Source organism: Triturus cristatus, chromosome 3_1 (genome assembly GCF_964204655.1).
Source record: "Triturus cristatus chromosome 3_1, aTriCri1.1, whole genome shotgun sequence".
Lineage (NCBI taxonomy): Eukaryota > Metazoa > Chordata > Amphibia > Caudata > Salamandridae > Triturus > Triturus cristatus.
In genome coordinates, this window is record NC_140583.1 from 23,389,057 (window position 1) to 23,402,515 (window position 13,459).

The window sequence follows — 13,459 nt, forward strand, 5'->3', positions numbered from 1 at the left end:
ACTTTATTTGGGTCTTCCTGAATATCTTCTTAGTAGACTTCAAGTGGTGCAGAATGCAGCGGCCAGAACTATTCTCAGCCTTGGTCCAAGAACCCGTATTATCCCGCATTTGAAAGCGCTCCACTGGCCTCCTGTCAAAAAGAGGATTCTTTTTAAAACGCTGGTCTTGGCTCATAAAGCCCTTCACGAGAACGGAGCACTGAACCTGAGGAGGAGGATTTGGGCTTATGCCCATCCCAGAAATTTATGGTCAAATTACGGCCATTTAGCCAGAATCTCCAAAATACACCGGTCCAGAACCGGAAGAAGATCCTTTTCTTACCTTGGCTCTGTGGCCTGGAACAAGCTCCCCCTGGAACTTTGTTCCACTTTTTTTTAGCCATCTGTATTGAGTAAATAACTAAAAACCTGGTTCTTTCAACAGGCTGGATAGGAGGATCAGTACTGTTGGGCAGGAACCTTTAGATGTTAGCACCGGGACACTCTTAGGAGTATACACTTGGTTTACAGATGCCTTTCAGTTAATTTTACCTAACGTCATACTCAAAATCAAATCAATTATAACATCAAACAAAGCATACAGTACACATGGAAACCAGATAAAATAATTTACATCAAAGGCAGGACAATTGCTCCTGTACACAATCAATTGGTTTACATTTTATACATCTCTCATCAAAACAGGAGGGAAAACATATCTCATAGATACAATGAAAGCTTTATATGGTGTCTGTACAACTGTAGCATAGGAACCAATCTGCGTTTTGGTGCCAGGTGGTCAGCCAAGACACTCGCCTTCTTCTGGACACTGAAAGATGGATAAGATGTAGAATAAACCCCAAGGAAAAGGTGAGTGGGGCAGCCCAAATGAGTCTCTAAAAGTACAAAACCGATGTACCATCTCAAACTGGTCTAGCATGGACACGCTAGACCTGTATGGGATGGTACACACGTTTTCAGTGTATTTAATCCCAGGAATCACGACGACGGGTTGCTTGCTTCTATGATGTAGAAGTGGTATTTACATGGACTCGTAGGAGCTTATTATTCATTGTTTGTTTTTGTACTTTTAGAGAATTGTTTGGGTTGTCCTTGGCACAAACCTGTGAATCATTCCAGACTGGTCTAGCGTGTCCATACCAGACCAGTCTGAGATGGTACATCGGTTTTGTATTTTTAGGGACTTGTTTGGGCTGCCTCCCTCCCCTGTTCCTTGGGTTTTATTATACGTCCGATCCCTCTTTCTGTGCCCAACCACATGAAAATGCTGCTTTCGGATTCGGTCAGTGGCTGTTTAGCCTACATCCTGCAGACACCATTAATTGATCTATGGGCAAACCTGTCGTGATGCACCTGGCTCACTAAGGGGCATTCCATTGGCTTCCCTGAAGAGGTCTAAGCAACACCGGTGGACATGCCCCTCAATGTCACGTGGCTGTTTCAAGAGAAAGCCAGCCCCTTCCTGGAGTGTTTCAAAAAGAGCAGAGCGGCGGCTCATGCAATGGACGTGGCCTCCCTTGCATATCAATTCCACATAAAAACCTTTATGGCAGTAGAGCCGCACCAGCCAACCTTCTCAGACATCCCAACAGCTATACTGCTCCTTTCAGGGCAGCAGTGGGTGTAGGGTACAAAACCATCAACAGCAGCGGCAATCTCCACAATCCTCTTCTGTCTCAGGACACCTCTGGTTCCCTCCCTTGAGTCATCATCTTCCAGTGTGGGACAGGGTCTCCTGCTTTTTCACCAGCTGGGAGGACATTAAAATGGATGGATGGATCATCCGGTTAAATTTGCAAGGGCTGTTCCCTACACTTCCTATACATCCATCCAGACCATCCCCCTTCCACCTGGACATGCTCCTTGGCACACCTCTCGATTTTGGAGGTGGAGGACTTTGCCCTACTGAACAAAGGGACCACAGAGGTGCTGCCTGTGGAAGACCGGGACATGGGATTCTCCAAATTTGACTTCTTGGTCCCCAAGTAAATGGGAGTCTGAGGCTCTTCCTGGATCCTGCCTTCTGAACTTGTTCCTTCAGCAGGAAAAGATCATGATCCTGTCTCTGTGCCAAGGCTTGTTGACCTTCAGTGCTGGAGATTGGTTGTCACTGCTGGATATCTAAGATGCCTATTTCCATCTCTCAGTTCTTTCCACCCATTTGACGTGGGCTTCATGGTGGGATCCAGTGCTATCGCCTCCTGGTCCCATTGTTTGCACCCCACATGTCTTAATGACGGTGTTGGTGGTTGTGGCAGCTTCACTGCGATGGTCAGGAGTCCTCACGTTTCAATACTGAGATGACTGGCCCGTGAAAGAGCAATTCCTGGTGCTGGTCAAGGAATATCTCAAGCAGACAAGTATTCTCATCCAAGACTTTGATCAGCACTGCAAAGTCTCACTGCTATGCAATGCAGAGGACAACATTTCATTGGGTCTGCACTGGGCACGACCTGCAGGAAGGCCTTTTCTCTTCTTCAGAGTATCACGAATGATGTACAATCCTGCTCTCTTGTATATACTTGGCCTTGTGCCTCCCACTGGTGTCAGGTGTCAGATAGTGGATGAAGGACTTTCAATGGTACATGAAGTCACTGTCTCTCCAGCATCAGTGGATTCTCACGGCTTGCTTGCAGGTCTTCAACTCTGTGTGTCCAGATCTGCACTGTTAGATAGACTCCTTCAAAATGTCGGTCAATCGCACTTCGACACTCTGGAGGCTCAAGCTACCATGGTCATGGATGCCTCACTGGGTGCTGATCTGGGCAAGATGCTAGCATCGGTCTTTGGTCCATGTTGGTGCCGGGCCTGCACATAAATGTGCTTGAGCTGAGGGCAGTCGGTCTTCCTTTAACTGCCTTTCTCCCTTCCGTCTCAGGGACCAGTATTCAGAATCTGTCGTTGAAGGCCACCACCATACCTGACATCAACGGCAGGGTGCTGAGGGTTTATGGACCCTATGAGTCACCTTTGGCATCAGGCTCAGTGATAGGGATTATCCCAGTAGCGAGTAGCAGTCCATCTAGCAGGATCAGTGTGAGTGTGGATGGATCAGAGGACCACGGGGGGGAGTTGTTTGTCACAGCGATGGAGGTGATCTTGTCCAGATTGGGATTTGCATCCACGGTTCTCTTTACCATAGCTCGAAGTAGGAAGTGCCTTTGGTTTTGTGCTAAATCAGCATTTCTCAAACTGCAAGAGGCTTTTTGTTGGGTTGCAAAAGGTTTGTGAAATGTGAAAACTGCATCACGAAAAGGGCAGCCTTGTTTGCGTTCCTAATGATAATGGTGTCCTGGTTCTCTATTTGTAAGCATATTTGTGATGGGAATGCATGTGCTTATTTTTACTGTAATAGTTTCTGCATTCATCCACAGCTTGTCCTGGCTTCCCCTGGAAAAACTTATGCCTCGTACTGCTAACAACCTCAGGAACAGCTTTTCCTGGTTTCCCTTAAAATAACTTATCTTTGCTTTCACTAATATTACCATGTCTCACCTTGGTTTCCATAGTGCGCCTTAGCCTGGCTTCCAGCAGTATAAGTACCCCTACCACTGCTCCCCTTAATACAGCATCTCTTGTGCAACTCTCTAGTTAAGAAGTGCTCTCCGACAGACATTGTCTCTAGCTCAGCCCAGCTCTTTAACAGAATCTTGCTCCAACAGGACGAAGGAACAATGCTTCAATGCCATGTAACATTCCACTGTACACATATGTAGGCACATTGTTGCTTCAGCCATGTTGAAACAGAAGCTACCTATTGCCCTCAGCAGAACTTGAATCCCTTGTCCTGGTGTAGAAGTTTTCCTATCTTTTCTCTCCCTTTAATGCTGCTGCTACATTTCGGAGCCAGTAACGGATGGTGCGGAGTACGGCAGCCTCAGTGTTTACAGCTCCTGAGATTCACATCCCAGCGCTGTGGTGGCCATGTTGAGATACAATCCCTTTCTGTCAATCCCAGATGGAGCTGCTTCAATCAACTGTGATCACTGCATTGCTCTTTATTTTCTTTTGTCCATTATCCGAGCTTGCTTTGCCAGTTTAAACTTGCAAAATGTAATTAAAATATCAGCTTTGAATCATCTGTAAATATTGGCAATTTAGTACATTTCATAATTTAAGCTCTGTTGCTTCCGATAAAAATAATTTTGAAAATCAAATTTGGTAATGTGTTCCACTTACAAAATGCTGTTCAAAGCCTGTTGTACTTTGTGACGCAGTGCCACTCCAAGATGGCTGCCACGTTTTCACATCAAGGATGTTAAGGGGTTGCATGAGAGTTTTCAACACTTCCAACCGACATGTAGGGCTGGTGTTTATACTATCTCCTGCTTGCATCCTTTCCTGACATGCCAGATTGTGGACCTCCGCATGTGCACCGCCCGCCTTCTTCAGTGAGCATGGACAGATCACGGACAGGAGGGAGATGGGCCTGTGAGGGCCCACAAAGTGTGGCTTGAGTGGTGAAGGGGTCTGCCATCTCTTATGAGACTCTCCTTCTTCACCAGATTCATTAGAAGTCCCTGATTCCCTTTTTATTCCAGACTGCAGCATTATTGCCTTCCTAGTGGCCTGTAAGCTGCGTCTGGTCATGCAAGGACCCAGGTGCATGTATGTGAAGGAGCTTTGAGAGTGAGCTTCGCGCGGTGGCTAAAACCAGCTCCCCTGTCTAGTATGAACTCCTAGGGGCAGCCTTTCTCTGTTGTCTTGATTCAGTTCGGTTCAGAGTCACAGCAGGCCATGCTTCGGGGTGAAGATCCTATGAACCACAGTGAGGACAGAGCCTTGGAGATCACCGACCTCCTCCAGCAGGTAGCGGTAAATGTGTTAGTAAGCACACAACTGTGCCGTTATAGGTGCAGAACCAAGGAGCGTAGGAACTCGGGGACCACCCCCAGGATGTGGCTCTGGTGGCTCCAATGGGGAAGCCACCCCTGAGCCTAGATTGTCTATCAGAAAGACCTGGGGTTAGCCTCTGTTGCTCCTCACCAGCAGTATGGATTCTCCATCTGCAAGGCAGTCTGACATTGGTAATTGGGGTGTATATTTTTAGGGAATCTGCTGGAAGGAGAGAGAGGAATACGGTACTGGTGAAGTGAGTTTGCCCGGATGAAGCCAAGGGAAATTGTGGGCTTTTCTTTGTACTACAAGAACCTATAATCACGGTAAAGCTGGAAACGTGCTGCAGCACCTCCCGCTGGTGGCTCTGAGCAACGGACCCACTGGGAGGTACGGCTTTGAAATCCATGTTTGTTTACATCATTTTTTTGGGGTAGCAGTATTCCTTGTGGTAGCGGGTGGAGAAAGAGGCACGTCATTTCCTTTTCGTACAGGTGAAGCCGCTGCGTCAAGTGGTGGTTGATGGCAGAGAATCATTCAAATATTCATTTGGGTCTGGAGCCTTCTGTTACAGTTACCATGGTCCGACGACCTCTGCGGCGACGAGGCAGCACACCTGCTGTGATTGGTAACATGGCCCTCGATCTGTGACCTGAAATCTTCAACAAACCTCGGGGGAGGGAGGGGACATTGGGGAGGAAGTTGATGAGTCCATATAGACTGGCATGGTTGGTTCTTCAGCGTCTACTAAGTTTTCATACTGATGAGCAATATAGACAGATGCCTCCATCCATGCTTTGACCTGTATTAGCAAAGTGTCAATCACTTTGGGGGACCCGTACAGGAATCTTTAATGGGGTAAACAAAACAAAATCGAGCAGCCCAGTCCTTGGGTCAGACGGTGATTGTGGGTCCGGCAGGACGCTCCAACCCCCATCTCTAAGCACGTGACACAGAGGAGGCAGGTTCAAGGAACTCTTTCAGAGTGGAAAGGACTGACCTCAGAAGGTGGGTCATGCAGTGAGTAAAAAGGGGAGACAGCCTTCCATTCATGAGGTTGCCATCAAGCTGCCCATCCCTGTCCAACCCACGATCAGAGGGACACCGAGACAAGCTAGTAAGGGTGGTTCACAGATGTTTCTGGAGCAGGGATATGGACCAGATCCCCTGAACACAATGCAGTATGGAGATTTACATCACATGCTTCCTTCTTCCAACAAGCATTTGCAATGCAATAGTTCTCGCATTCGCGAAATTTGAAGCTATTGGCATTGTAAATGACAATGCCTTTTATTTATCTGTTTTTAAAACCAACACATAGATAAAAGGTTTGTCATTTACAATGCCAGTAGCTCAAAGTATCGCAAATGTGAGACCTATTGCATTGAAAATGCTTGTTTTTATAGCAACCAGCACATTAAAAGACTGGCCATACCAGGTGGGAACTGTAGTTATACATCAAATTCAAAGACTTGAGTTAGTAAATACAATGAACGAGGAATGACAGGAGCAAACAAAGTATGACCTTTGACCCCCAGCTTTCTGTAAGTGGTAGTGAGCTGTCATATCCGATATCATCCAAATACCTCATCTTGTATCTCGTCCACATGCAGCTGGGAGGGGTGGTCTATCAGTAGCCTGTGGGTGGGGGAGGGGGGGGGGGGGGGAGGCAGATTGCGGGTATGGGTGACCCTGGAGCCGATCTTACATCCTCTGCTCCCTCAGCATCCCGTGAGTGGTCTACCATCTCACCCTACATCTTTAAGTCTTTTTCAGCATGTTCGTCTCTGAGACCCTCATCATGTAGTGCATTACCAAGTGCGTGCACATACGAATACAATTGGAAAGTAGAACGCCTGACGTTTTATGGCATAGCCGTTATGGCGCGCGGTATTAAAACATTTGATTGTGTATCTTTACCTGTCAAGTCCAAGCTTCGGTCGATCAGCAACAGGGAGCATCTGTGTGTCGCGGTCTTCCTCCTGTTCTTGCCCTGCGGATCTCCAGCCAGTTCCCTAGCTACGAGTCGGCTGACTGCGCCCATAGCGAAGCACTCCTCGCAAACCCCCAATTCCTCCAAGAGGCTGGCCCATTCACGGGCCAGGCCACATATCAGACCTTGCAGAGCAGCTGGCAACTCAGTCTCTGCTGCGGGGGGGGAGCGGTGTTTTCCTCTCAGCCGGGATCGGCCAGACAGGCGCTGGAAATTCGCGGGGAGCGGCGGAAAAAGAGCGGCTATGGCAGGGGCAAGAATTAAGCATGGAACCAGAGGAGCCCAAGATAGAGGCGCATGCGTCACCTCAACCACGCCGGTGTCATCTCCCAATCATTGGTGGATCTGTTCCTCCAGGTGCGCTCTCTCCTCAGGGGAAGCGGGGGAGACAAGCAGCACATGGCAATTCTGGAAGCAGCTGCCTAGAACTAGATCCTGCAGCGCGTCCTGTCTGCGACACCGTGGCGGCCCGTCCAAGACTAGCACAACTCGGGATTGTCCAGGGTATTCAACCGGTCCGGTGAGCCCTCGGACGAAAAGTGTACCCGCCTGCAGCAAAGCCCACACACCTCCGACGCTCCATTCCACTCAGCACTTGCCAAATCCAGAAACACTAAGGAACCTCGGAAGCACGCGCTTCCATGACTGGGCAGAGGCAGAGCTCAAGGGTGAGGACATTGCCAGCTAAACGCGTGCATATCTCCTGTCCTGTGTGCGTGCAGACACGGAGGGAGAAAGGGAGCAAGCGAGCTGAGCCGTACGCATGCACATCTCCTGTCCTCGCACGCCTGCTGTCTTTTATGCTAACGCCTTCAGCCGTATGCATGCACATGTCCTGTCTTCCACACGCGTCCTGTCCCCCTTCGGCCAAGAAACCGACAACAATAGATAATAGATGTCGCCAAGGCGAGCAGCACATGCGCTGCGTCACTAGGCGAGACCTAAAAAGGTAGACAAGAATCTAGAGGCACATTACAAATGTCAGCCCTCACAAGAGGTACATGGACAAGCCAAGTCAAGGGTGGTCTTTCTGCCACTTACTTTGGTGGGATTAAAAAAAGATGACTACATGGTGCCCCTAAATAATCCCCTGTCAACTCCACAACAAATGGGGCAACTCACCAGCTTCACCAGACCCGAAGCACTTCTCCTCGAAGAAAGTCTGGTGCTTTTTGGCCACGGTTCGTCCACCCAGGGTAGAGATATCCTCGTCTTCCAAGGCGTGATCTACATAAACATACAATCATGCTGTTATTAACAGTGTTAAAATCGTATTCATTAAACCATTCAGTGCACGAATTGTCAACAAAAGCCAAGTGTATCATCATCCTATTCCCTAATAGTTTCATCACTTTAGTTTGGCTACTGTGGAATGGCCTCTGCCTTTCTGTATGAATTGTTCTCCATACTTTAAAATACCAGTAAGTCGACCTGCTGGTCCAAATGTAAGTCCTACCCAGCCCAAGAGCCCTCTGGGGAGTGGAACCCTCTTCAGGGAGTGAGTCTCTAGGATGAATTGTGGGTCCTTGTGCTTGATCCTGGACAGCCCAGTTCACAGTTTGATGTCACATATCTTGGCTGTCTGGTTGATCTCACCCGTGCCTTTTGATCACTACCCTAATCAGTTCCCTAGTGCATTGCTACCAAGTGTTGCCATGTTCTAGGCGGCACCTTGAGTTAGTCAAAATCTTTTAAATCACAGTCCCCATTTCCTAGGATTTTTGAGTAACAACTGCAAGTTCCACAGTACCACATGCTTCTCTTCATACCAGCCCACGCACAGGGAGCTCAGAAGAAATCAGTGCCCATCAGATCTTAGCTCAAGAATACCCCAACAGCTTAGACATTTTAGAGGTGCAATATTGTTGCCCTTGAGGATGATATTCATGGCTGAAAGGCATCACTTAGACACGAGTATGTGTGCCAAGTTTTTTGTGGGTGACGTTCTCAGATACGCATTACTTGTGACTTGGTCAGGGCTTTAAAACACTGCCCAACATTATCAACCAATAAAAATGGCTGCTTCAAGGTTTGGAATTCCTCAAAGATGGATATCTTAATATTGAACCCAGCCAGGAGGGCTTGACCTTGTGGCTCTGGAGATACTATTATTAGTTCATGCAAAGAAACAGAAACTAGAGGAGTTGGAGTTAGGAGGCATAATAGGGAAGATGAAGTGCCCAAATCCCAATTGTCACCAATGGTGGTGACACAGAAATACAAGCAGTAACAGTAGGAATATGTGTTGATATGCAACTCCCCAAAAAAGCCCTTGTGCACGAGTACTCCAACATACTAACTCTTTATCCTATTCTAGCCAGCCCCAGTAGGGCCCACAGATTGTTAAATCTTGATGAGGTTGTCACGAGCTGAGGCTCCGTAAGGACTCAAGAGATATTACAACATTCTCTGCAAACATGGGTCTCCAGAAATAAACCAATCTTCCCTTTAGAGCCAGTGGGTTTGTAATGTGCATTTTGCGCTGACCCTCGATGGTGGGGTTGTGTGTCTGATTCATGGATTAACGTGTAATCCTAGACTCTTTGCCTGTGGACTGTGTTCCATCCTGGCTGGCAGCACCTGTGTTCAGTACAACTGTCTGGAGCTTCTGTTAATCTATTCCTTTCTCAGAAGTCTGAGCTTCCCCATCATTGTTTTTGCCCTGTGCTCTATAGTTCTTTACACCTGGCCCAACCCTTCACATACCACGAGCTAGTACCTGCGTTTATTTGTCACAGGACTGCTGCTGCTGTTTAAGTTCTAAGTGTTCCCGTCTGGGACCTTTGTCCAGTTTCGTAATGTTTGATTTGGTCTTGTTTTCTCAACAGTGTTTGCTTTTCTAGTGCGTCAGCTATGAGTGTGTTTGCATTTGCTTGCACTTCTGTTTGTCTCTCTTCCACATGAGACATAAGTCATGCAGTGTGGCCTGTACGCACAGTGGTCGTTTGTTGTGACGGTTTTGTTTCTCCTTGAGCAGATATTCACACGGAGAGTGATATAGTAGTCACTCTGACATGGCTCACACATAACTCGTGGCCCCTGTGGAACACCAGACAACCATCAAACATGGCAGAGGGCTGCATCAAAGTGTACAAGTGTGAACAGGAGGTGGGGGAAGGGTATAAGAAGGGAATGTGAAAGGAAAGGTGAAATGAAAGATGAAAGGGTGAAAGAATGACTGGATGGAAGTGTGGTAGGATTGATGGAAGGGTGAAAAGATGGCTGGAAGCACGGAAAATGGACAGATGGAAAAGAGTGAATGAATGGATGTTTAAAAGATATGGATACATGAATATATTAATGGGTGGATTGGTGAAAAGATGGATGGAAGGGTGGATAGATGGATGGAAGGATGGATGATGGGTGGATAGATGGATGGATGATGGGTGGATGGATGAGGACATGTAAATGTGGGTGGATGGATGAATGAGGGCTAGATGGGTGGGTGGATAGATGGATGGGTGGATGAGCAAATGTAAACCTGGATGGATGATGAATGGATGCATGAATAGATGAAAGAGTAAAAGGATGGGCAGGTGGAAGGAGAGTGAAAGGATCGCTTCTAAGGATGGTTTCCTTTGATCGTGTTGCACGCTCGCTTTGGTTAGATGTGTTTCTCTGTTATTTCAATTTTCTGACTACTCCCTGGCTCAAAGGCATCAACTTCGTCATTCTGGTCAGACTGTGACGGGCAAGTGTACCGCCCGAGGTACTGTAAATGAAGAGTTAGTCCTCATGTGGGCACCTAACCAGCTTGGCACAGTATCACTTCGCTCTGCTCTATGCATTGCTGGAACGTTCCACCTCATGGGGGGCGCCGTGCTCCTCCCGGGTCACAAAGAGACCTCTGCAGTCCTTTCAGTGGGTTACATGGGCCATGGACCCCACGCAGCGCCCTGTCCGCTCCCACTTACGGTCACTGTGGACTCTGCACATCTGGCGAAGCCACAACTATCTCATTTTCAAAGATCACTTTCCATAAACCCCTCCTTGCCTTTAAAAAGACATCACTATCAGTCATTTCGCAGTGAGAGTTTATTCAGTAGAACCATCACAGTGAGGACCCCACCTAATGTTACCATATCTGCTTCGTCACAGGACCCCACTGGTGTGGGCACAGTGCCATGTGTGACGTAATGACGCCCACTCAGAAATCAATGCACGGATTCCAACCGGAAGGCCCCTGTGGACACAGGACCGAGGCCACCGTCAGTCTGTGTACCCTGTGCGGAGGTCCAGGGGTGGGGGTGAGTGGGGGGAGGTGATAGCCGGACATCCTCTCTGCTGCCTCACACTGTCTAGATCCCTTCCTTTGAGACCGCGCTGTCTTCTTTCAGGGCGCACCTTCTCTTTGGACTGGCGCAACCCTCGGGGTCTCCATCGACGGCTTGGGCTGACCTCCTGAGGTCACTAACTCTCAATCAATCAATATACATTTGTTAATCGTTTAACTGCGTTCATGAACCATGCACTGCCATCAACGTCAAACTAAAAAATACACAAATATTACATGTAACAGGAAGTGAAATCATTCGGACACAATGTACATTTCTCCAATTAATATTTCAACTCTCAGGTGAAGGTATTTACCTCCCTACTCTATAATAACGATCTTTTTGTTTTTCCTGTGTGTTTCTTCTCTGTTATACTCCAGTGGGATGGGTTTATCTGTTTTCAGGGGGTCCTGATGTCCACGAGCCTTGTTCCTCCCCTTGTGCCCAGTCATTCAGGGTGTGGCATCAACCCAGGGTGAGCGCACCTGAACTCTCTCCTTGGGGTTCATCCTTAGTCGTAGTTGCTGGGGCTTGCACACTGTGATGCCGGACAGGACTGTGGGACCCCTGACCCTCTCTAGCTTGGTGGTTGAACTGATGTAGGGACAAAAATCAGGCAAGATGCAAGCTTCTGTGGGACCTGGACAAGGCAAGCCTTAACCCTCCGTGCGGAGGTCCAGGCACCGCTGTTCATTACTCGACAAGGCAAGCCATAACCATCTCCATGTGGAGGTCCAGACACCGTTGTTCATCTATGAACAAGGCAAGCCATAACCATCTCCGCGTGGAGGTCCAGTCACCGTTGTTCATCTATGAACAAGGCAAGCCATAACCATCACCGTGTGGAGGTCCGGGCGCCGCTGTTCATCTATGGACAAGGCAAGCCTTAACCATCTCCATGTGGAGGTCCAGGCACCGTTGTTCATCACTCGACAAGGCAAGCCATAACCGTCTCCACGTGGAGGTCCAGTCACCATTGTTCATCACTCGACAAGGCAAGCCATAACCATCTCCGCGTGGAGGTCCAGTCACTGTTGTTCATCACTCGACAAGGCAAGCCATAACCATCTCCGTGTGGAGGTCCAGTCACCATTGTTCATCACTCGACAAGGCAAGCCATAACCATCTCCGTGTGGAGGTCCGGGCGCCGCTGTTCATCTATGGACAAGGCAAGCCTTAACCATCTCCATGTGGAGGTCCAGTCACCGTTGTTCATCTATGAACAAGGCAAGCCATGACCATCTCCGTGTGGAGGTCCAGGCACGGTTGTTCATAACCGCACAAGGCAAGCCTTAACCATCTCTGTGTGGAGGTCCACTCACCACTATTCGTCACAGGACAAGGCAAGCATTAACCATGTGGAGGTCAAGACACCGTTGTCCATCTTTGGACAAGGCAAGCCTTAACCATCTCTGTGTGGAGGTCCAGGTACCGTTGGTCATTACTGGACAAGTCAAGTGTTAACCATCTCTGTTAGAGGTCCAGGCACCGCGGTTCATCACTGGACAAGGCAAGATTTAACCATCTCCGTGTGGAAGTCCAGGCACCCTTGTTCATCACTGGAGAAGGCAAGCCTTAACCATCTCCGTGTGGAGGTACAGGCACCGTTGTTCATCACTGGACAAGGCAAGCCTTAACCATCTCTGTGTGGAGGTCCGGGCACCGTTGTTCATCACTGGAGAAGGCAAGCCTTAACCATCTCCGTGTGGAGGTCCAGGCACCTTTTGTCATCACTGGACAAGGCAAGCCTTAACCATCTCCGTGGGGAGGTCCAGGCACCGTTGTTCATCACTGGACAAGGCAAGCCTTAACCATCTCTGTGTGGAGGTCCGGGCACCGTTGTTCATCACTGGACAAGGCAAGCCTTAACCATTTCTGTGTGGAGGTCCATGCACGGCTGTTCATCACTGGACAAGGCAAGCCATAACCATCTCTGTGTAGAGGTCCAGGTACCTTTGTTCACATCACTGGACGCAAGCCTTAACCATCTCCGTGTGGAAGTCCAGGCGCCTTTGTTCATCACTGGACAAGGCAACCCTTAACCATCTCTGTGTGGAGGTCCAGGCACCGCTGTTCATAACTGGACAAGGCAAGCCATAACCATCTCCTTGTGGAGGTCCAGGCACCGTTGTTCATCACTGGACAAGGGAAGCCATAACCATCTCCTTGTGGAGGTCCAGGCACCGTTGTTCATCACTGGACAAGGGAAGCCTTAACCATCTCTGTGTGGAGGTCCAGGCACTGTTATTCATCACTGGACAAGGCAAGCCTTAACTATCTCCTTGTGGAGGTCCAGGCACCGCTGTTAATCACTGGACAAGGCAAGCCATTACCATCTCCGTGTGGAGGTCCAGGC

At 48.6% G+C, this 13,459-nt stretch overlaps 1 protein-coding gene across 1 annotated transcript in view; it reads right to left on the minus strand.

The window, feature by feature from the left end:
* F2 (coagulation factor II, thrombin) overlaps window positions 1-13,459 on the minus strand; it is a 287,050-nt gene that overhangs the window by 141,289 nt on the left and 132,302 nt on the right. Inside the window, exon 8 of the mRNA XM_085646657.1 lies at window positions 7,952-8,056. Within this exon, the coding sequence (XP_085502783.1) occupies window positions 7,952-8,056 (105 nt within the window). The remainder of the gene's footprint in view (window positions 1-7,951; window positions 8,057-13,459) is intronic.